This window comes from Colius striatus, chromosome 3 (genome assembly GCF_028858725.1).
Source record: "Colius striatus isolate bColStr4 chromosome 3, bColStr4.1.hap1, whole genome shotgun sequence".
Taxonomy (NCBI): Eukaryota; Metazoa; Chordata; class Aves; order Coliiformes; family Coliidae; genus Colius; species Colius striatus.
In genome coordinates this window covers 68,252,456-68,278,514 of record NC_084761.1, presented here as the reverse complement: position 1 = coordinate 68,278,514, position 26,059 = coordinate 68,252,456, and the positions used below count along the sequence as shown (strand labels likewise).

General features: G+C 33.7%; 1 protein-coding gene across 2 annotated transcripts in view; it reads left to right on the top strand.

Annotated features, from left to right (window-relative positions):
- Positions 1-26,059, top strand: part of TUSC3 (tumor suppressor candidate 3) — a 124,177-nt gene that overhangs the window by 63,984 nt on the left and 34,134 nt on the right. For both annotated transcript variants that reach the window (XM_061992717.1, XM_061992716.1), the window contains one exon: positions 4,926-5,015. In XM_061992717.1, coding sequence (XP_061848701.1) covers positions 4,926-5,015 — 90 coding nt within the window. The remainder of the gene's footprint in view (positions 1-4,925; positions 5,016-26,059) is intronic.

The following is a 26,059-nucleotide window of genomic DNA, read 5'->3' as shown; positions in this document are numbered from 1 at the left end:
CTAATGGCTTCTTTATCCCTCTCTGGGAATGACAGTAAAAACTGTGTTTTATTCAAGATAACAGCTAGAAAAAAAGTGTGAGTAGAAAATCAGGATCCTTATGTGTAGTAGTCCTTCTTCCAATATTTAGAAGTTTGAGATGCACAATAACTTTTAAAGATGCATACACCCATTCTCTTTACTTCTGTGGTGTTCTCTCTGTCCTTGAACTGTATATCTCTTATTAGAGATTAGGAATGGAGCTACAGCTCTGTAGCCTTTGTTGAATACAAACCCAAAGTTAAACTGGATAGGAAGGATTACATTTATTTAAAATAGTAATTGTGAAATGGCAAAAACTTTAATAAATGAAACAGTATTGAAATTAAGTATGCAACTGCTGCATGTCTCCTCTTTTTTGAAACCATGCTTGAATTTAACTATATTCATAAATGAATCTGGAATTTCACTATTTTTCTTATGTTACGAAGCATTTGCCATATTCTGGGGCCTAAACTTACAGAGAAATCTGATGATCAATTTTGTATAGTATCTGCTAGTAGGAAACTTCACTTAAATGCATACCAAATATCTTTTTAAGTCTATAGCAATTTTGTTTAATAAACGGGCAGATAGTATTAAATTAAAACTTAAGCCTTTAAAAAAGTGATTAAACTCAAATCATTTGACAAAGCTTGCAAGACCAAGAACAGTCACGAAATTCTGCCTGGAAATGTAAAGTTGCATCTTGCTAGTAATTCAGTGTTCTGGTAGGACTCTTTGGTGCTTATTTACCTTGAGTCTGTTCTTAGGAACCTTGTGGTACATACACAAGTGCACCATGACTGAGTTCAAAGCAGTTTCCCTCTTTCCAAAACTAAGGATGAAGCTGTGCACTGGGAAGCCATTATGGATATACCACTTGCAATTTGTTAACAAGGAGTTATCATTTAACCCCTACACCACTACAGCTGCTTACTGACTTCTCTACCTCCCAGTGGGATGGGGAGAAGAATTGGAAAAATAGTAAAACTCGTGGGTTGAGATAAGAACAGTTTAATAGCTAATAACAATAATAGTAATTGAAAAAATAAGAAAAAAGAGATAAATGAAACCCAAGGTAAAAAACAAGTGATGCACAACACAATTGCTCCCCACTCTTTGACCAATGCCTGAGCAGTGATGAACCCCTCCCTGCCAACTCATTCCAGTTTATATATTGAGCATGATATTCTATGGTATAGAATACCCTTTTGGCTAGTCCGGTTCAGCTATCTTGGCCATACTCTCACCCAGCTTCTTACGAACCTCCTCACTGGCAGAGAATGGGAAACAGAAAAGTCCTTCACTTACGATAGGTTCAACTTAACACACTGATGTTTTAGTTATTGCTACCAACATTAAATCCAAACCACAGCACTGTAGCAGCTACTAAGGAGAAATTATCCCAGCTGAAACCAGGACACAATGCCCTTGAGCAGTCCTGTTTACAGTGTACTCACCTAAGATTGATAATAGGGATGAAATTCATTGTCACCGAAGACACCCTGTGGACATTTGGTCTGGGAACCACAACCAGATTTCTGTTCCTTCCCTCTCTATACTACACCAGCCAGTAGTGTAGATCTACTCTGTTTGCATTTGTCATTTGGATACAGAATAGTCCACTTAAATCAGGAAGCTCTTAAAATAGCTAACCCTGAACTCCCTTGATAATTCAGGTGGCATGCAGAGTTAAAGTGTTGTTCTTGGAGCATGACAAGGAGAAAGAAGGGAGCAGGCAGATGAAAGGGATGTCTGTGGTGCTCTTCTCTGTAGGACTGCTGAAGTACAGACTCTACTCTGGATATGCAGAGTTCAAAATCTTTCTAAGTGCTCAAAGAGAAATGCCTCAGTTTTCATCCTTTGACAAGATCCAAAGAAATTATGTGACCATTTCTGTATCCATGAATTGATCCACTGAAAGAAACACAATATAAATCTGTAAGGTAAATATGGAGTCATTAATCACATGTTACAAGCTGCTCATTTGTAGGAATTTGGCAAAGTTTTATCATGGGAAACACCAGCTCACAGTATCATAGAATTATAGAATCAGATAGGTATTTTTGAAATTTTGGATCCCAAAGCTTAGGATCCTATGGGAACTATGCAGTGGTAGGCATTGTGTATGAGTGTGATGTGTCATGTTATAGAGGCTTTCATCTGTTCTAAAAGTAATGGTGTGTATTTGAAGTATATTTTACAAACAGTAGAAGTCTGTAGTTTCAAATGTGATTTTTAGTTGTTTTTCTTTTTTTTTTTTACCCTGATGATCATAATAGAACGAGAGTATAGAGCACAGCAAAATGAGCTTGAATGTCAAGTGCTGTCTGTAGCATACCAAATGCTTGCTTAAGAGATATGATGGAAATGCTCTCTTCTTAAGGTAGTTAAAATAGATGAAGGATGAAAGAGGACAAGGGAGAATGATTTTTGGCTCCTGAAAAGGTCATTTTGAAGAGGTGCATGATGAAAAGAAATCATGGCAGATCCAGATGTGGTGCACTAAATTCATTTTCTTGGTCACTAACAGTCTGAACTGTAAAAGTATGAAAGATGCCTTCAGGATAAACAACTATATTGTTAACTCTTTGAATAATATGAATACTTAGAATTTGTTTCTCCCTACCATAGTGTCTCTTAGGTATTTTTTTATTCACATTACCATGTTGTGAGAAAGAATATTTTTATTTGCAAACATTCAAATTCTTCTTTAAGAGAGTTCTCTGTAATGAAAATGACAGCATATAAACTAAGATTGGTTTGTTTTTTTTTTTTTAATCTTTCCATATGGAAGAAGATTTGGCCCAAGAAAGTAAACGTTAAATACAGTACCTTAAAGAGTGAGGCAAATGACTTTTCATAGAAAACTCACATTCTGAGAGCCACAGCTTGTATACTCTATGCATCTGTTCTCTTTCAGTGTTTTACTTTTCAGCTAACTTTTGGCCTTTCAAAACATCTCTTTCACTTCACTTTCATTACCCATATTTTCATTTTCTACACTTTTTTACTTTCACATTAAGCTATCTCCCATGTGATTCATCACTAAAATAGCAGTATAAATGTCTCTTCTAAAACTGTCTGCAAGGTATAAAAATAATTGTTACCCTTTTCCAGTAAAGGAAGCATATATTCTCTTCTTTTCTTTGCATATTATTATTTAAAACATAATCCGTTTATTAATAATCACTACCATTATGCTTTCATCTGCTTTCATTAATTACTATACTGTTACATTCTAAATCTTGTTGAGGGGAGAATGAAACACATCTTATATTTAAAAACAAGAATCTATTCTTCATGTAATTGAAACCTTAACAGTACAACAAAGAATTATTATTAGATTTTTTTTTTTCATTATTTCATTTTCTCTCTATTACAAGGCCAAATAGTCTCAATAATAAAAGCATTTTACATCGAAAGCATACATACATTGGATATCTATCCTTTATTCCCTGTTACCCCTAAAACTGGTTTTGAGCAACTCTTATATCTGTGTTTCTTTATTGGCATAATATTTTAAGCTTGAGATCTCTAGAGTAATCCTATTCCTCCCTTGTTATCATTCCATACTGGTGCACTGCATCCTGTGTTTCCATTTTCATTGTCTCTATTGTCACCTGGTGCCTACACTACCTCAGTATATTGGTCATAATTATTTTATTCTGATTAGAATAGATAATTTATACCGTAAAAGGATAAGCAAAAGTAATATAAACTAGACATAGCCACCTGGTCCTTGGAAAAATTGCCATTTCAGCTAAAGTAGTTAAGCCTGAGAAGATCCAGTCCTAAGGCCTTGCAAAGTTTGTTCAAATTGCATTGCTAGAGGTGTCAATGCAGCATTTATAGGGCTAGAGAGCTACAGTACCTTATATTTATTTCAAGAACGTGTTACTAAACATTCTTTAACGAAAAACTGTTAAAATATTTTAATAAGCCCTGGTTTAGTTAACTGTCCTCATATAAATTTTGACATTCCTGATCCATCTGCTTAAATCTCTGACTGTTCTGTGCTGATGGGAATGTTGATGTACAGTAAAAATCAGACTGTATGTAAAAACTGTACTGAAATGTCTTGGAGTTTTTGTAAGGATTAATTGTACTCATAAGTCAGAAGACATATTTAGATGATCCAAGTTTCCCATTTATGTTTTTTTCTCATTTAATAATCAAAAGATACTATATTTTCCTCTTTAAGAAATTCATAATGACTCTTGCTGTGACTGTGATGTTTTTCATATAGATTTTGTAGTATGACCTTCTACAGGAATTAATATTTTTACAGTTGTCATACATCCCTAACCTAGCTTCACACTACTTTCCATAGGGAAATTCACTTTTCTACTATCTCAGGCATTGTTATTTATCATAGCTAATTGAATCACAGTCAATATAGGACACAGAATGAGAATCTCACAAAATAAGATAGACTTTTTATAGTTGGATTTTTTTCCCATAAGGTTTATATATCATTTCATACAGAAACAAGTAAGCTGAACATTTGTATTGGAGACGGAAATAATTTCATGAAAGGTTGTATAAACCTTGAATAGTAGAGTGCAGAATGTTTTCAATGAATACCTTCTATTGTTGTGAGTGTTTTTTGACATATGTATGTGTAAATGTGGCAATTCCAAGTGCACATAAAGAGAGGATTATTTCAAGTGACATTTTGAAAATCTCTCTCATGAGCTAACTCATTTTCTAACAGAAGTCATTAAGAATTTTCTGAGAGCCACACATCTGAAAACCCTATCCTAAAAATCAAATAGAGTTAGATACCATTTCTGGTTAGGTAAATAACTATGTGTGTAAAACAAGCATCACCAGCAGAATGATTTTGTATTCAATTCCTCTGGGTAAATAAATGAGTATATTGTTTTTCTGTTTTTTTCTAGTGTGTTGTATTTGCTATGACATCTGGTCAGATGTGGAATCACATCCGTGGACCCCCATATGCACATAAAAATCCTCAGAATGGACAAGTGGTGAGTTGATTCTTTTGATTTCATTTTGAGGGAAAATATTGTATAGTCACTTCCTCCATTGAGTCAACAATTGTGAATAATTGCATGAATAAATACAGTTCCATTGCACTGTATGACAGCCTGTGAAAGTATTAAGTCTCCGGTTGCAATCAGTCAGGTTTGGAATTTCAGATGTTTAGAAAATGCTGCCATCTTTGATTTGGGTGATGAAATGAGTTGCCATTCTTTCAGGCTCCGAGCTGTTGTGAGTGTGTTATAAGATGTTCCATACCACACAATTTCCATTACCCAAAGGTATATAGATATTATGTCTTTTTGTAGAAATGTGCTCCCTCACAATGTGAAAAGCAAATTTGGGTTTGTTCTTCTTTTCAGGTTCCATTTACACAAACTTTTGAAGTTTTGTAACCTCTTATCTTCCTCTTTCTTGAGCATTTTACTCAGAAAAGGATATAGCAAATATTTTCATGTGCTTCTTACCATTTTCCATCATGACTGTAATTATTCCACTGAAATTTATAGAATGCTTTTTCCTATATTTCTTAATCAATTTAAATTCTTCATCTGCTTTACTAAGAAGTAACCACTAGCTGACTTATGCCAAAATTCCTGTTATATCCTGCTGCCGCAGTCTTTGAAGGACTTTTCTTTCCTTACTACTCACAAAATAGCTAAAGTTCATCAGAGTTCAGAAGGAGAAAGTCACTTTGCCTACTAGGAAGGTAACTAGGACTTTATCTAGTTTCTAACACTCATTTTATTTACCACATTTAAAGCAATTGATTGGATGGAATCCATGCAAATTGCAGTGAACTTGGTCAGGAATCTTTTCCATAACTAGTGTGTTGTCAAGCTATTTTCAGCGTTGACCATCAGTAGTTAAAGGAGACTAGCTTATTTAAAAAACAAAAAAAATCATTCAAAGCTCCCTTTTTGTCGTATCTTAATTGGAGTAGGAAAAAAAATGATGGCTTGAACTTGATTACTGATCTGCTTTTATCAGGAATGTAGCAGCATACTGATGTCATAAAATAACATGATGCCATCTGTCAACTTTGTTGTGCAGAAGAAAAATTTATAATGTAATAAATAATCTCTGTAAAACTCTGCAGTTATAAAAATTTAGACTTTTTCATTACCGCCTTGCAATATTAAATTTATATTGCTATTCTATGGAGTAACAGTAAGGAGAAATACCATATGGAACACGTTGTCCTTGACAAATTATTTTTTACCATATCCAGTTTTATATACATTGCCTTTCTTAAAGATCTGTTTCTGAAGTATACCCTACATTAAAAACTTTAAACGTATGCCTTTAGTTGTTTTACGAATTTGTGTTGTCTTGTCTCAGTGTTCAGAGTATGAATTCATATCCCGTCTGTGTGTGTAAAAAGCAACTATTTGCATACACAACTAGTACTGAAAATAATGGTAAAGGTGATTTTCAGTTGTAAATACTAGCCTGTTTTATTAGTCACCAGGTAAGTTTTTTGTGCCTCTGATTCCCCTGTTTTTCCCGTTCATATGTGTCACCTTCTTGAAGCTATGTGTGTGTCAGTATGTAAAAAACACAGGTTCTAATACATTTTAAAAGTATAGATGCAGGATCACCAAGTTCCTGAATGTTTTAAACTGTCAGTGACTAGTAAAGTTGTAACTTAAAGCTCTGATTTTTGTCAGTGTTGGAAGCTTAATAAGTATTCTGTAAACCTTTACCTATTTTACATTGATTTTTTTCAAATAACACTATTAAATATATTCTTGTTTCATTTTTCTAGCACTTCTCTATGTTCCTATGAATTTGAGGTCATAAAAGTGCTTATCTAACAATTCTGTGAGACTTATTCAGCCATGATAATTTACTATAACACTATTCTGCAGTAAGTCAGCAACTGCTGTCTTTACATCTGAATGAAATTTAACTCACCACTTTCTTTCTAATGTCTAGGATTTCGCTGTAATTCCAAATTTGCATGCCAATTTTGTACAAGAATTACTTGTATGTAGTACTCTGAAGCTTTAATAGTCCTACTTTGTAAAAGTTCTGCTTCTAAGAGGAGGCATAGAATAGCTCATTTACTTAATCTTTCCTTTTCTTATTTCGTAGTTGATGATTCAGTTCTGTACTAGTTATAAAGTGTGATATATCACCATGCTTTGAAAGTGATAATACTCCGTAAACTGTTCATCACCTCAGCAGTTTCCTATTATTTGCTTTGTTCTTGTCCTAATTTTAGGGGACACTTCATTTCCTTCCCTTAAATTCCTATTTTTTTAAAAAACAATGAAAAGACATTTGTTAGCTCTGCTTAAACAACACTGTTTAGTAGTGTCAGTATCTTCTACAAGTAACATTACCAGTTCTTAATATTTTTGTCTGTGAACTGCATTTACTGTTCTTTTCTTGATTACCTAAACTACCATGATTCTATGGTTGTATTCTTTTAATGAAGTTTTTAAACCAAATTTTTGTAATTCTGTGCAGATCTGTTCTGTACTTTCTTACTGATGTTATTGCGATTACTTTTTTGACTTCCTATTGCTTTCTACTAATGACAATTTTTGATCCCACGTGAAAGTAGTATCAAATTTTATGTAGAGACCTGAATTGCATAGTACCATTGCTTGCCATTTCAGTTCTGATCTAGGCTAACAAAACTAGTGCTAGTCTTCTATCTTGACACGTTATTTTACTTTGTTGTACTGCTGGAGTTTTCCATCTTTTGCCTAGTAATTTTCTTAGTATTAGGGTTTTTTAGTGACTCTGACACTTAAATCTGTAAATTGAGAGTAAAAACTAACCATCCCATTGCTGTCTGTATATAAACAGTCTTGGGAGAGTTCTGATTTTTTTTCAGAGCTTGATCTGTGAAGCTAGAGCTAGTGGTAAGACAAGCAGAGAGATGGAGAAAGTAGGTACCTATTTTTGAGCCTCTGATACAGATAGTTCTTTTGCTGTTAAATTGACGTAATAGCCAGGAATTCATATTAGATTTTCATCAGCTTTCAATCATATAGCAGCAATGGCTAAGAAAGCATTTATGTATATCTATATAAGAATTAACACCTATTGTTTTGTTTTGGATAAAAATTCTACAATTTTTATTGTGAAGTATGCTTAAGTCTGCATCTTTTAAAAAGTTTGCTATAAATGAGAATAGAGCAAAGAACAAGCTTGATCTAAAATACTAAATTAAGATGGTTTCCAAAGCTCATAGTTTTGCTTTCCTTCTCTGAGAAAAAATTATTAGAAGTTGGAAAATTTTTTGTGTGAAGAGGAAAATATGATATTTTTGTTGTCATATGTTAGATGATTTTCCTATATAAGCTGATGTTTTGTGAAATGGATAATGGTACTATTTATTGTTATATTAATTGGGGTCAATAACATGTCTTGTATTTTTAAAGTTTGATAAAATTGCTTAACACCAATGATACCTTTATGATGCAATTTATACCTGTCTATCAGATCTTACAGATGAAACACTTTGAAATATCAGATCATATATTAATATCTTTTCAACTACAGAGTTTATTCAACTTTCTTTTTTCCTACCTTCCTTTCACAGTTTCATAAATACTGATCTTCATTCAGGAACAGCCTCTAAAATATTGCTTTTCAAATGGTCTTGCTTATGCGGTATTCTGTACGTTTCTGAAGTTAAATGAAAAACATATTTGACTGCATTTTTGCAGTTGTCAATGCAAAATTAAGGTATTCCATGTGAAAAATTTAAGTTCAGAATATCAAGACTCTTAATTCACATTAGTCCTTGATTGCTAAGCAGTATAAAATGTCATTTATATTAAAGTATATTATGTGTTTTCTGATAAGACTTTTTCATGTGAGTCCAATTAAAATAAATGAAACTGTTTCTTGAAACAGTTTTTAAAAAATACTCTCTCTTTCAAGCTCAGGAAATCACAGTAAATGCATTGTCCTTTTGTCTATCTGGAAGTATGTTTGAAGTACAATTTAGCAAGATTGTATTTGCAATGCCTGACTTTTCTGTAAATGGCCACATTGGTTGGTGGCAGTTTCAATATATGCAAAAATAACTTTAAGATAATGTATTATATATATGTCTTGCTTTTGGATAAAAAATAATTCATGCAGATGAGCATCACTTTAGCCATAGCAATATTTTGATGCATCTATTGACAATAATCACAACCACTCTGCTATGCAGAATACTTCTTAATTTTTTTTTGAGTAACCAACTATTTGTTAATGTACTTCACAGAAAAGGGAAGTAGTCTATTTAATGAAATGGCTTTCCTGTGGTTATCAAGGCAGTAAGAGTACTCGTAAGCTTGCCTAGTCAAGGGTGTACTATAAAACTATCTTAATTCTGTTGACAGATGAGCACATTAACTAATTGACATATCTAAACTAGTGTTTGGAACACTATTAGCCTCTATAAGGCATTTGTCCTAATTTTTAAGATTCCAAGGGTGATTGTAGATGGCATTTCAGTAACTTTCTCTGTAACACATTTTTACCTTGATATTAGAATAAGATAACCTTACACAGTATTTTATACTCTTTTTTTATCGTGAGAGGAAAAGGAGGTAGGAAAATAGCCATGACAGAGGAGTTGCTCTGATGAGGCATTAGAACCCTTCCATTCTTAGAGTGGTCATTTTTTGAAGCATACATGATGCAAAAGTTCAGATAGTACCATTGTTTTGCAATTACTTTAGTTTTGGCTAAGTGAATATGTAACACATTCCCATCAAGTAAAATTGGATTTTAGACAAATAATCAGGCAGCAAATAGTCTGTCATGATAAAATCTAATAAAAAAAGCACTAGATTTTAATTGCTGCTTCTAACAACAGAAATCCAATTTTAATTGACTGATACTGCTTTCTACTAATGCACATTCCTGATCCCCCCAGCCCACTTTTGCTAAGTGTAGATAGACTCCTAAGAGCCTATTTAGTTTCATTTGAAAGCAAGTCTGTTTTGTACAGAACAGCTCTGTTTATGTTATAACTCAGACAAACCTCCAATATGTGAGATTATGAAGTATCTGAAGATAGAATCATAACATAATACAGAAAAATACATTTGTTTTAAAACAAAACCAGAACGACACAAATGAAAAATCTTCATATTGTTCTGTTAGTACTAGAAGAAGACATTGCAGAACTGCTATGTGTGTTAAGTAGTAAAGATGGTCTAGAGCCTGTCTTAGAGAGTTTACTACTGCATAATACAACTGAGATTGATCTGCTATCATCTTGCATCAAGCTAATATCATGCATAGAAGTGGGTTGAGGAGCAAATTTTTATAGTATCCAGTACTTAATTGAACATTCACGTTTATTAGAAATAGACTGTAGTTCTTTTGTATGTTTGTACTGAAAAGAGGAGGCATTTTTCACTGTTCTCCTTTAAGCCTATTGTTAATATTTGTATGAAAGCTGTTAAAAGCTGGAATGCTTTAATTTTAGGTATAATATAAATTAAAGAGAACTCTTTCTAGAAGGTCTTGCAAATCTTAAGTTACAAACAATAAACAAAAACATGAAATAATCTCCTTCATGTTTACAGATCTTGAGATCAGTTAGCATAGCAGAATACACAAAGAGAAAATAATGTTATTATTTAAAAGAGGGAAATTCCCTCTTTTAAATAATAACTTGCCCTTCACACTTCTAATGTGGGTCAATGGAACCAAAGAAGAATTTGGTCTGTGATTTTTTTTTTTCATTATTACTCATTGTTCTAAAAGCCATTCCAAACAAAAACATCCCTCATGACTTTTGCACATCCATGATTCTGTAGTTCACATCTTTAATCACATTGAGTAATTCCTGTCAGATAAAAGAAGGAATTGTTCTGTAATCATGTTTGTGGATAAAACTAAACTGAAAAATGTTTTTTCAATTATTATTGTTTTATTTGTTTATAGTCAGAGAACATTTCAATGAATGGTATAGTGAATGAATAAACACCATTTTATTTTGTGCTGTCATTGAAGATATTAATGCTGGAAAAGACATAGATTGTCTTTAGAGCACAAGTTAGGTATACTGCAGTTAAAATACTTTGAGTGTGAAAACAAAACTTTAAAATTGAGCTTTGAAAATGTGCAGAAATATTTGGGCATAGTAGTACTCTCAGCCCTTTTTTGTGACACTGTAAAGAAGAGAGTTTTTATGTTAATTTATGTTAATTCACCTTCCAAATACACATGTAACTAGAAGTATACTACAAAAAGTGGAAATTATGCAGACGTTGGATAAACTGCAGTTTAAGAATGGATTTGAAGAATTTATTTAAGAACCAAATGAAATTAAATTCTTGCAGTTAGGAATTTAATATCCCAGTAATTGATCACTTTCATTATTATTAATTATCTCTGGAAAACAAGGAAATGGTATGAATGTACATGCCACTTCAGATAGTGCTCAGAGAGGAACCAGAGTGTGTTTGATACTGTGATTTTCCATTCTATCCCTCTTATCCCTTAAAAACATTATATTAAACTCAGGCCTACAAACATATTGCAAACTTTGAGTAACTGGAAAAAAACAGTTCACAGACTTTAATTTGTATTCCTTCTGGCTTTTTTTTCCCCTGTTGGTTTAAGTTCCTGTTTCTCTAACCCTACTAAAATATTGGAAAGCTTCATCTACAGAAGAGCAAACAACTGAAACTTCTCTAAGCAAGCCTCTTTAAAGCTCAGGAAAAAAGGTCCAGAACAGATTAGAGACACATTCAAACCACTGTTATTTAGATCATTATTTTATGTATAAATTGGAGAACATACCTTCCAAAAAAGATAGCAGATATAACATGGGATAAAATGAATCCTGAGAATAGATAGCACAACTGAAATAAGTCGTGCTTATACAAATAAAGACACATCAGCAACCTGAAAAATAAAAGTACAACTGGAAAAACAAACAAACAAACAAAACGAGAAAAAACTTCAAGCATTGGATTTACTGGTATAGGTGATCAATATGCATGCCTGCTGATATGTTTAATGTCTTTAAACTAGGCTTTTTTTTTGGATAGAATATGATCTCTTTGATAGTCAAATACTGTAAGGTTGGGTTATTAATGTACTACCAAGGTAGCAACTTGACTCCAAATGCATAATACCGGTTTGAGGATTTTTACTTGTCTTTTGCCCCTTGATGTTTTTTTTTCATTTCACCATCTGCACTATTTAATATCATGCTGATTCAGCAGATAACTTTAGTGCTTAATTCATAGTGCACAGTAGTGGGAGAGCCCTTATACGTTTTCCTTTCATGGACAAATGCATCTAATATTTGGCTTTAATTAAGATTTTAGTCTCAGACTTCTTTTATAATGCTGTTGTACCACCTTTTATATTCAAATGAAACTTCTTTTAATTACTAAGTGGATTGTAGATGCAATACTTTATACCTTGATTTTTACTTAATTTTTGAATAGACAGATCACCTTAATGAATCATATTCAGCCTGTACTTACATAGCAAATACGGTTTTTTTTAAATAACTTGGTTTCTTCAGATAATGAGAAAATAATTTTGGAAAGCCTTCTAACTTTTGAAGCATGTATCCTTCATTTCTTCCTATGTAGTGTAGTAGTGTTTTTTTCTTCCATTCTTTTCTGCATTCATCTGAATTCATTAGTACCTGTTTTTGCACTCGAAGTCATCAACCTGAAACTTAATAAATTAGTCCTAAAATCTAGAGTTCCTTTCTGTGTTTTTAAACAGCCTATTCTGTCTCATATTGAGCTAGTTATTCAGCCTGCTTATATTCTTTGTTCCAAACTAGTTTTTCTCCAGCTTTATATATAAAAGAATGAGTTTACAGATAAATAGTAGCACATTTTCTTTGTCAAGGGGATTAATTATCTTAAGAAAGAGATTATGAATCTAGTATCTGTCTCTTTGGAATAAGTGCGCTGTATTTACTCTTGTACTCATTTTATTACTAAGCCTCTTGACCTCTTAAGAGGGAAACGTACTTGCTAGTTGGTCTTTTTCCCTTCTTCCTAAGTTATGGTTGTTCATTGAATTCAATTTCAGATTGTTAATCGGTTAGATCTGGAATCCTACCCCAAAAAGTAAATAAATTCTTTATTAATTTATTTATTATATGTGTAAGATACAGATTCAAGATAGTATAAGAAATTTAAACTGCCTCTGACTCATTCAGTTTACCAGATTTTTCTAGTGTAGATGTCTTCCCTTGTTAATTTTTCATTTCAGTTGAACTCTTTTGAAATGTAATAATCTTAACTTGAAAGTTTTAAATACGTTACTATTAATCTTTCACTTTACTGAATCAACTCAGGCAATTTTATCTGAAATCATTTTATACTTCCTGTGGTTTTACAATGCCTTTTATTCTGTGAAAAATGCACTTAAAATATTGTGCTTCTTGTTGGAACATTTGGTAACTGAGGAGAGAATCTTCCAGCTGTCACATACCAGTCATTGAGATCTGCTGTTATTAGCATCCATTTCAATTCTATCTAAAAAATTACTCTCCAGTCTACCATGAGGATGCCAACTTTTTTTCTTCTTTTCGGTTCTTCAGTTTGTGAGTGGGATCTGAGTTATCTCTTGACCTTGTTCTCCTCCTCTGAAGCCTAAAATGGTCTGATGAAGCTGTTTTCATGTCTTTTCATTTCCATTTCTATGTGAGTTCGCACACACCAGTGCTTAGTTCAGATAAGAGGTGCTCTTTTGAAGCCCATGCCATCTTCACTCCATGTACTTTGGTTCATGTTATATAGGTCACATGGACTATGATCCTTCTGGATAAAATGAATCCAGAAAGTGGACTCCAGAAGTTCAGTCAGTACGCCCCCAGCTGCTACTGATCCGTTCAATCCGTTTGACCAAAGGTGAACTAGTGTAGAACCACTTGAGATGTGAACATTACATTGGAGAATTAATATGCTCTTCTTGCCAATATGAACATAGCCTTTAAGTCCTCAGCAGCTCAACATAAGTATCAGTAATGAATGTATCTTTGCAGTCAAGTTTTGAAATTTCTTCTGAGACGAAGGGTATTGTTGAGCAGAAGGCTCTGCTGCTATAGAAACATTTCAGTCACAGATTCCTCTCTGACATCCTTGTTTCTAAGAGAACATGTGTCTAACATTCTACCAGATATATTCTGGTAATGGATCATCAAATGATTGTAAATCTATTTTATGTACATATGAACAACAACTAGATAGAGCTCTGAGTCATGTCTACTTTTATCTTAGTATCTCTGTGCTGGTCTCTATTAAAGTCTAAGCCTCAGTAGGCTCCTGAAAGTCTTGACTTAAAAGCTTTGCTATCTGCTTTACCTTTATACCTATAAGGCTTTGCTAGACTCTGTCAGATCACAAAATATGTTTTCTGAAGAGTTTGCTTAATTTGAAGATCTTTCCTCCTTAGTCTTGTAATTTTCTATTGACAGTGAAAATGTCTCTTTGAATTAATGTTTAGAAAATATGACTACCAAACTGTAAACTGCGTTTTTCATGCCTAATTTCTAAAATGATGTTAAGAACCGATTCTAGATAATGTGTTACAGGAGGGGTCTGTATGTAATTAACAGCTAACTCAAGTTCACATAAATTTTAATAAAATCTTCAATTTCATATGTTGACTTTATATCCTGTTGAGATAGGATGATATCATTTTTATTCAATGATGAAATCAAAATTTTCTCAACTGAGGAAACTATGAGAGTAACTCAAGATCTAAATGCTGTTAATGTGTGATAATAAGAATTTTAAAATATATTGTGTCCTTTGTACATAACAAATATTTCTGTGTGGATTTTCTGTCATATTTTTAAGTATTACAATGGGTGAATCCTGGCCCCTTTTGTCCTGTTTTCATTATGCTAAGAAGATAGTTTTCTTGTACATAACAGGTCATACTATAGAAATATTTTAATATCCTCTTGCTTGTGACTTTCAGACACAATAGGAAGTCCTTTAACATTTTTAGAATTCTCCACAACTCTTTTGAAGTTTTGGTAAAAGTACATATACAAGTTGATACCTAGATCCTGTACATAAACAATTTTAAAAGCTCAATCATTTAACAGAAGTAAATAGTGTGTATATTATATATAGTTTCCTAATTCTAATGTTTCGTATTTTCACTGTATCGGTCAATTCTATTATTCCTAATGATTTTATCTTAATTTGGCAACCTAAAAAAGGGGGAATTAAAAATTTTCAAACATAGAGAAGTTATATTTTAATATCTACCCAAAAATAGCAGATTTCTCGATGTTGTTTACCAGAAAATGTTGCTAGATTATATAAAAAATATCAGTTTCAAGGGAGACAAAAGAGTAACCTTCAAACTTTTTCTGACTTTGTCTCTTATCAGTCATGCAACTGTCAGAGCCATAATGTGAATACTCAAGAAGGCTTTGAATTGTCAATAGAGAAAGCCTCCTCTTAGAGGTTATATTCACTAGAACTGAAGAGATAACACTATTATCAGTGTTTTTATAGTGTAGCCAATTTCTCATTGCATGTACTGAAATGCAGTTTTTAGTACAGTTTAGATATTATTGTAATGATAAATATTTCAGACTTTTAAACTAAATTCTGAATGTTTCTGTCAGTCCTGATACAGTATGAAATTCCACTCTGGTCTCTTTCAGAGATTTTTATGAGTATTTTCTGGAGAGAAAAAAAGTAATTTTCATACACATTTCTAACCTTGTTCTTAGGAAATTGACGTTCAATCTACATTTCTTTCTGAGATGTGTGTTGAATTGTCAGCCAATTGGAACTTAAGAGTTTAACACTGGAATGTAAACATAGAGAATAAAAGCTAACAAATTGTATAGTATACAAATACCATTACAAACTGTTTATGATCACTGCATGTTTTTATTGATAAGATATTCAAGCCCTGTGTGTTAACTGCTGACTCTGTAAATTGGTTTGAACAGCTGTTCATGGGCTTGTAACTTTTATTTGTTCTGTATTGTATTTTTTTCCCATAGACTAGCTAATGCACAAAATCTCAACGTATTCAAAAGGAATGTTTAAATTTTTAATGGTAGTACAATTTTAATAAACTTTTACATGTGTCCCTCTTCTAATTTGTTAATATTCACATTGAAATTAATCAAAGGCTTAACCACTGTTAGTGTACTGTAGAGAGCTATAAAGAATTTCTTTTCATTTGCATTGACTTGTAGGTCATTGTTAGCAATATATAAATGAACTCAATTACTGAAGATTGTTTCTACAGGAGTTATGTATTATATTCACTACCAGATTTAGGTAGTTTTATGAATTCTTACTACATATAGGTATTCTAAAGTAATATTAGTGTTTTACTTGAGTGAAATTCTCATCCCTGATTTTCTAATGTGCAGATTAGCAAATAAAGTATGTCAGGGCTTAGGGTTTCACCAGCAATCTCAAATATTTCAGATTTCTGAAAATAGCCATTGCTATCCAATACATCATGATGACAATTAAAATGTCAATTAAAGTGTCTTTACCTCCTCCCCTCTCAAACAGCTCAGGGTGGCAGGGAATGGGGGTTTCAGTCAGTCTATTTCTGATGGTTTCTGCCATTTGTCTCACCTCACAGCAGGCAAGCACTGCACCAGTTCTCCCTGCATGTCCATGGGGTACCTCACACACACGGCAGCCCTGCACAGGCTGCTCTGACATGCATTTATCCCAAAGGCTGCAGCTCCTCTCTGCCTCTCGTGTGGGTCTGCTCTGTGGTGTGCAGGCTCTCCAGCATGGCCTGCGCCATGGCCGCCTCCCCACACAGTCTCTTGCCTGTCCAGGTGCACTCACATGGAGGCTACTGGTGGCTCTCAGTCCTGCCATTGCCCTCCATGAGTTACAGAGGTACAGACTTCGTTCTCACTACAGCTTGCAGAGGGGTCTCTGGTCTGGTGCTCCTCCCTCCTTCCCTGACTGTGGGGTCCGCATGGTCACCTCCATCTTGTATCACTCTTGCACCTTCTGCCAAGCACTTCAAATTCCCGTCCCTAAATAGCGATCCCAGCCGGGCCAGAGGTGGATCTGAACCTAGGAGCCGGGGGAGAGTCCGAGAACTTTATACCAGGTCTTCACTGCACGCCCCCCTCTGTTACCAAGCAGAAGTTGCTCCTTGCTAAACCATGACAGAGGGTGACAGAGCACTGGCACAGGCTGCCCAGGTGGATTATTTATTCTCCTTCTCTGGAGACATTAAAAGCCTGGAGACATTCAAGGCCCACCTGGACAAGTTCCTGTGTGACCTACTGTAGATGATCCTGCTCTGGAAAGGGGGTTGGACTAGATCATCTTTCGAGGTCCCTTCCAACCCTTAAGATTCTGTTATTCTGTGACCAGTCAAGAGGCTGATAGCAAACACATTGCTTTTGATGATAAGGAGTGTTTAGACTAGCTGATCTCTACACGTCACTTCCAACCCTACCATTCTATGATTCTATGATCAGACTCCATCAGATCATATGATGGCCTTTATATCTCCTTTGGATGTTGTGATAAGGACACTGCTAGTGGAAAACTTCTGTGTCAGAGTATAACTGACTTTAGAAAGCTACATAGCTGATAATATATATTTTATAATACATGAAAGATCAGGCTGTAGTATCCATCTTACATAATGACGACAAAATTTTGTCTTATTTCCACTTTGTTGTTCTTGGTTGCCATATCTCTTCTGCCAAACTACCTGTCTTCGGGAAACAATAAATTATTGAAGCAGTGGTTAAGTGCATTCTTTTTTAATTTTCCTGATGTTAATGGAGCAATTAGTTGAACTAAAAAGATAGAAAAGAAAACCTGATAGCAAAAGCAGTATTGTTTTCAAAGATATACTTTCATATTTCTCTGCATACCTTAGCAGGTTGAAGCCTAGTAGTTCTAAAAGTATCTGAAATGTAGAAAGAAAGTAAAGTACAAATACTGAAGTACATTTTTTTTCAAGAGAGGATGAAAGTTACACCTGAGAGCTATGAGGTCTAAAGATTTTCAGTTTACTAGTATTATTTTTTTTTCCCTCACTTCTGCAAAGCTGATAAGAGTCTGAAAGTTCACGTTTATATCAGCTTAGTTTCAGACCTGAGTTTTCTTTTTTCATAGGATTAGGTTTTTGGGGGTTTATTGTTTATGTGGAAACAAAACAAGGAATGTTCTCATAGCCATAGGCAGCACGATACGTAGTTATTCTTGGGTAAAACAATGACATGCTTCTTTCAGGTCTTTCTTTAACAAAGATTTGTGTCAAAACCGGCAACAAATTCCAATTTCTTTTATTAGAAAGTGGGCCATATACAATCACTTCTTCTCAATGGGTCTGTGTCTTCTTGAAAAACAGTAAAAGCTAAAGGGAAGTTGTGTAGGAGGAGGTTTTTTCCCCTGTTCACTGAAAAGTTTTTGTGCTAGCTACATGTCATAGGATATAAGTTTTCCTTATACATTTTCCTACATGATACACTTATTAAAATACAAATAATATCTTTAATCCTTAAAGATACCACATTGGCTCTGGAAGCAGTTTAAAGGGCGTATGCAATGCATCAGAGATATATAGTGAGTACTTAATTTATTTTGAATAGACTTTCAAGCTAGCAATGAAATATTGTTTTACTTACTCTAAAAGACAGTGGACAATGTGAACTTTTAAAAGGGGAAGCAAAGGATGAGGAGATTTAAGATACCAGAGCCGTATGTTGCCAAGAAGAATGAGTCCTGGTAAAGCTTGCTGCGAGAATTTTAAGCGTTGCATTATACTTTTTTAAGTTGCATTGTGTGGAATGGACAAGGCACACATTTAATAGATTAAAAACTTACTTAGTACTTAAAAGGTTTTTTACCGGGAGGAATCAATAGGGAAGACAAAAACACTTTCAATGCTATAAATTCTGTTTCATGTACAGCTTGAATGCAGCCTGGAACAAGCTCAAGAGATTACATAGGGTGCACTAAAGTATGAGCTTACGTAGAAGGAATGATAACAGACCAGCTTGAGTGAGGTATATTAAGTAATGGCTGACATGGAGAGAACCATGAAGGGAATAATTTTCAATTTATTAAAATTAAATTTGTAGGTGACTTTTTAAAAAATGTTTCTGTGTTACACAGGTGTGGAATTCTTTGCAGCACATGATCACACATACTAAATGTTTACAGCTTTCAGAAAGCTATGCTACAAATTTATAGCTGTAAAACTGCCTTCAAGAAGAAGACTGAAAATTATTCAAGTGTGTATACTTCAAGAGATATGAAAATAATGGAAATATTGTCACACAAATAAAGGTTTTCAGTAGTAGATCATTAAAAATAAACTAATGGCCTTTTGTTGCTACATTGCAAGTTCGAAGAGTCTTCTGTGCAGTCATGCTGAATCTCTTTGTGTCATCCTACAATAACCTCATAGTTCAAATTGTATGTGTACTAATTCACATCCTTTAAAGTAAGCCAGGTTTAAAGAGGAAGGGATGTGGATGGTAGGGAGCAATACATAGTCTTGCTAATACAGTTGCAAGGCATGCCAGCTGTTCAGATTAGCTTTTGAAAGGATATGGATCACTGGAGACAGATACTTAAAAACAGAAAAGATGTTCACTAGTAGGGGGCTTTTAAACTACTTAGGCAAAGAGATAAAAATGTACTTCCTAGTGTTGAAAATAACTTACATTTTGGAGTACTGATTTTATCAAGGCAGATGCTGCATTCCCTGTTACTTGAAGGAATTTTAGAACTTGTAAGATGCTTAAATTTGATTGGGAGAAAGTTGAGAGATAGTAGAGATTGTACTTAGAGGACTATGACTGTCTATTCTCATCTTGATGTGTGATCAAATCCTCTTCTATTCATACTCTTTTAGAAAACTAAGCATATACATATCTTACATACAGTAGCTTCTAGCCATCATAGTTTCTTCTTGAGATAGGCATTGCAGTGGAAGTCAATGCTTTGTCTGTTAGTTGTCTTTTGGAGTGTGAAAGAAATAGTTGCCTCATGCTGAAAAACAAATTAATAATGTATTCTGATAGGGGCAGAGAAAAGAGCTTACCTCAGACAAACTTCAAATGCTAAATAGGGGATGGATACTAGGCCTGATGTGGAGCATTACTGGGAGGATGTCATGAAGTATCCCCTAGATGTTTTTTCTCATTCAAGCGTTTAGTGTTACCTGCATTTTAGCTCACTAAATTATTCACTCTCCAGGTCAACTTAGAAGGAACTTGTGAGAGAGGTATTTCTAACCTCAAAAATCATGTGGATGACAGTTTATCTGCTGAATCTCTTGCCTGAGGTTATTTGCAGAACTCTTTTCTTTTATATTGAAAGCTTGCTTTTTTCTTGTGGCAGCCAGTTTAGTCTTCTGCAGCTAAATATTATGGGGAAATAAATACATTAGATTGAAATCCTTTAATATAGAGTAAATGCTTTTCTTTATAGTTTGTTCTATGCAATTATGTGGTCTATTGTGTACTATGTATTTTCCTAAATATTGATGTTCTGAAATTCTATCACCAATAAACCATCAGAATGAAATATTGTCTCTGTTGAAATCAATAGCAAAATGCTTATTGACTTCTTTGAATCAGCGTTTCACCTAAATTATTTTAGGTACAGAGAAGAAATCTACGTGCTCTACAAATATTAGGGACAGGAAATCTGCTTAGGTCAAAGTCACTGTGAGGTTTTGTAACTAGAACTTCATGTATAAACTAGAGATAGGTATGTTCTATTTAAACATAAGAACAAATTATTTCACTGTGAGAGTGATGGAGCAGTGGAACAGGCTGCCCAGAGCGGTTGTGGAGTCTCCTTCCTTGGAGACCTGCCTGGACATGTTCCTATGTGACCTGATCTAGGTAAACCTGCTTCTGCAGGGGGGTTGGATCTCTAAAGGTCCCTTCCAACCCTACCATTCTGTGATTCTGTGATGTGGCAAAAAAAAAGGGACAAAATTAATTACAAAACCAATAACTGCCCCTTCACCTTTGGAAAGAATCCTTTGAATTAAAGTGGCAGAATGTGTGGAGAAACAGTCTTCAGATTACACGTTCATATTGTTAAGGATATACCTGCCAGCATAGATAAGTTTTGTAAACTGATGAAACCACTGAGGTTTCTTGGAATTGTGAACTGGAGTTCTGTTGTCATTTATTTGGAGAAAACAAGACAGACCACTAGATCTTGCTTGACTCAGCAATAAATTAGTGAATTAATTAAATTCAGAGAAATACAGCCAGTTGAGGCAGTGTTTATCCTGTCAGACCCTGGCTCAGATAGTAAGTTTCACTAGCACACATCTAAAATGCAAATTAGACTTCTTTCATTGGACTGCAAGTACTCACAACGTATTAGAAAAAAATATGTGTTGCAAAAGACTTAAATTTTAATTGTATTTGACATGTTTTGAAATTCTATTGTGACATAAGTATCAACGAAAAACATTTTTTAAGTGCTATGTATTTACTTATGTCTAAATTTGCCTTTAAAGGCACTAAACTTAAAGAAATCCATGAATAACTGAATAGTTCTTCAGGATGATGTGTGAAAGTGGTTTTACATTCTTGTTTTATGCTACCTTTGAAAGTCCAGACAGCTGTGCTCTTTTCTGACATTGCTAGAGAGCCATGTTATAGGTTCACTATAGGTGTTCCTGTGCTAGATGCTTTTATTTGTAATATTCAGTTAGCTGCTGTGGGCTAACTTTTGTCTTGGAATAAATGTTTAGGAAAAAATACACTTCTAACAGAAAAAGTAAGCTATACTAGTTCAACTTCAATGTAGATATTTTAAAATTCTAAAAACTTTGGATCTTTCCAGGTGAGAAGAAGAGAGGAAAATAATATTTAATGACCTCAAAGTTGACCTCAAAGGTTCTGAATGTTCTGAAACCATTTAGTCATCTGGTACAGTGATGCATTTCAGTATCTGAATTTCTAAATCTGTATCTGCTTCAGCCACTTGAAAAATGACATGATGGTTTGTAACAAGTGCTTCAAGATCTTTGATCACTTTGTCAAGTTGTTCTTTTGAGTTAATTTTTCTTTTAAACAATCCTTTCTTGTTAGTTTAGTTTAACAGACAACATACAGTCCTTACCTTGTTCAGTTTTTCCCCTTCAAACCTTTTTTTTTTGTCATGATATGTAATTTTTTTCTTTCTTGTACATGGAAACTATTGACCTATTCTTGCAGTTCCTCATACAATGAAGTAACACACTATATGCATACTTGCTGAGAAAATTGTTCTCTTCAAGCATCCCAGATAACCCTTTTCCATCTATGTTACAGCATTTCGCAGGCAAGATAATAGGGATAACTTTGTTTTGCACCTTAGACAGCAAATCACTGACGTTTTTATGTCTGCAACTTTCATTGGCAACTGTTCAATTAAGTGTTGTGGTTAAATATAGTATATAGAAATCCCATGTTGACAATTGATAAGTGTCACTAATAGAAACGCACTTAGTGAGGTATAGGAAATGTTTTAATTTTTGAGTAATGTTTTTTGGGGAGTATTTTATGGTCCTGACTCTTGCTACAAGATCTTTGAACTACTTGTTCAATTAATACTTCTGCTTTTTTAATTTCATCATTTCTCTTCAGAACTACCTTCGACATAAAGCACTAAATACAAAGCATAAAAGAATATTCTGTAATTTGTAAATTCTTCTCACTTACTGCTGGCCTTGGGAGACATTTCAGTTTTCTCCAGATATCTAGGCTGCACAGACTGAAAGCGTCTTTTCATTGCCATTCAGCCTGAGGACATTCATAGAAACATTTTTTCAGACCCGGAACTTTTCTGCTCATTCTGTAATTGAGAAAACAGTTTTGTTTCTGCTCTATTTTATATTTCATTTATGTTTATATTTCACTGTGATGTTATTTCACCTGCTGAATTAGTATTATATAGCGTGATTCCTCTTTGTATGTTTCTTTACAGAGTTATTTCCATTCTAATCTGTCTATCTCTTCCTTTTTTTTTTTTTTTTTTCAATCCAAGTGGTAATTTGCAGTTTAAGCTATAAAAGCCCTCAAAAATCTTAAACATCTCATTGGATTTACTCACTTGTTATCTCCTTCATGGTATATCAACTTTTCATAAATTCATGTGAGCAATTAAGGTTCTGGATTTTTCTTTTGTTTATTTAGCCTTGACATGTCTTTTTTGCATATTCAAAATTACTAACACAGACAAGATATCATTTACCTCTTTCAGGCATAGTGCTTTCACACCAAATGTATGAATGCTATTAAATAAAATTTGTTCTTGATATGAGTATTTTCTATATAATTTAATACACTGTTGTAAAAAGTGAAACATCTAAGTTTTTTGCCTTTGACAAACTTTTCCCAAATTACTAGTATTTATTTGCAAATTGCTCTCATTTCTGTGAAACCGTGATATATTAAAATTAAATTGTTTCTTCTCTCTTCCTTACCATAACAAAAGGGCAGTCATTTATCATGAGGTATTCTATCTGCTGTTTCAGATATCTACTTTGTACTTCAGTACACTTTGTTAATGAAATTCATTATATGGCCTTTGTTTTTGACCTAAAAGCTCACTTGTCCACAGAGGCCTATTTGTTGTTTTTCTCTCAAAACACTAAATGTGTTACCAAAGTACAACTTCATGAATTTAGGCACAATAACCGAGCTTTGAACAACTCCTCTGATATTTGTAGAATAAGATTATCTCTCCTTTCTGAGATGAAAACAAACAGCAGTTTCACAATTCATTACTTGTAATATTCCTTTCATTCCTTGCATACTGTAGTACAAGTGTGAAAGTCTCACAGGAGCAAACACTTATTACATCTTAAGAGAATTTTTCATTTGACCTCAAATAATTTCTAGGTTTTCTTGTCTCAGTTACAAAAATGTTCAGTGTTGGAGTGGGGTTTTTTTTGTCTTCTAGGTTTTAATTTTTTACTCTAAAAAGATGTTTCTATGTAAACTTGAATACAATGATCATTCTGAGTGTTTGAAAGATTTGTCCTCTTTTGTTGCAGTCCTGGAAATTTTCAGGTTTTTACTATTTGGGTGGTTTTTTGAGAGATAGCTGTCAGAAGGAACTTGAAATGCAACTTGTCTTGCTGACAGCACTATTTGATTTGTTTTCATTGAAGTCTGGAATACTTGCTAAGGATAGCACAGCAAATAGATTTGAGGTTGTGTGTCATAACATAAAATTTTTAGCTACTGACTTTTCAGATATGTTAAGTAAATGCCTGCCATCCTAAACAGACCTTTTAAAAATTTATCATCACAAATTTGATAGCTGCTGAAGTAGGTGATATTTAATGTTTTAGCACATTCATTGAAAAAAAAAGTGTTCTTACTCTAATAATTCTAATAATTAGGTAGCATCTGTCAGTACATTAAACGATGCATTTAAATAAGTGACTCAGAGCATTTATTATTGTGAGATAAATTTCTGTTTGTCGAGCATGTCTTTCATATTTTATACTCTAAACATGGAGTGATTCCTTTTTTCCCAATTTCTCCTGGTAAAGGCTTCATTTTGCTCAAATTCTGTGTCATGTCAGCAATACTTCTTCTAATGTGCTAACTAGACCTAATATACCATGCAAAAATGCTCTGGGAAACACAGGACAATTTTTTTTAGTAACTCAGCTCTACAGTTCTGAAAAATAGAGGCTTATTCCAGAATATTGATATGAAGATTAAAAGCAGTACATCAAAACTCAGGCTCAAATTGGTTTTGACCTCTTTTTCTATGCATTCACTTCTATTTTGAACTTTTTGTTCAATCGTGTTAGGTCTGTTCTTTTCCTTATTCCTCTTCTCCAAAGGACTATTTCTTTCTAATAATAAGTAGTAATTAGCAGAAACAAAGACCAAATGAAAGAGATTGTACTGGGAAGGAGATAACAAGCATATACATCTTTTTCCATTGAGAGAGTTCTGGTTTAGATTTGAGTTTTCCATCATAATCGAAGTTACTAAGAAAGCTGTTAGAGGAATGAGGAGAAGAGAGATTAACTTAAAAAAAAAAAAAAAGTTTTGGAAAAAGAAGAATTAAAGGAGTGTAATCAAAGGAAGAATGAAAGAAATTTCCCTCAAGTAATGTGTGCCAGCCTGAGTTCTATTTTCTTAAAAAATTGATGAGATATTCTCTTTATCCCAAGAGTGATGCTAATATGGAATGCTGTTAAACAATAATATGTAATTGAACTTAAATTGTCAGTATTTAGAAGTTTAGGTCACTGAAATGATATGTTATTACAACAACATCAGCTAAGTTACACCTAAATCTGAAAGGAAGAAATGAACTCTTGCTGTAGTGAAAATAACTTTCCCCTTTTTACTGAATTAGTTTTTGATACTTTTATGTACTTGCATAGTCTTCTACATAAAGTTAGTTTTAATAAGGACTATTAATTTTTAAAGTTTTATTCTGTTTCACTGTCACATAATGACAAAATCCCAGAGGATATAAAATCCCAGGACATGCGTATGTTTATGTGACTGTATGAGCTATATGACATGTCATAAAAAATTGGTTATTGAAAATTGGTAGTTGAAACAGTTACATTTTTCACGAGAGTATTTTTTTGTTGTTGTTTCTATAACCCTGCCCCTCATCTTAAATAGCTGAAAGCAAACACATTACTACAGATGTGACTATTTTCCCTTAATGGCAGCTGTAACTCAATTCCCTTGTGTTCATATTTTGTCAATTAGCTGTCAATCTTCCTCTCAAGAGTAATTCACTGTTTACTAAAATGTGCTATTTGAAAGGAAATCAAAGACCCATAGTTGTACTCAAGAAAAAAAAGTTTCAATTTGTGATTCTAGTAGTTTGCACTGTGCTCACTCATACCTCTTTCTAAAGTAAGCATTAAGGTTTATAAAATTATGTACAGGTTGTCTTAAGACAGTACTAAAAATTACTTCGGCAAGAATGACTATCATGGCTTTCCTGTCTGGCATGTGTCTAAATATTCAGTCATATAGACTAATTTTTCATCTTCAGTTTTGCATGCCTGGTCATGCCTGCATAGTATATCTGACTTTCCTAGTGTA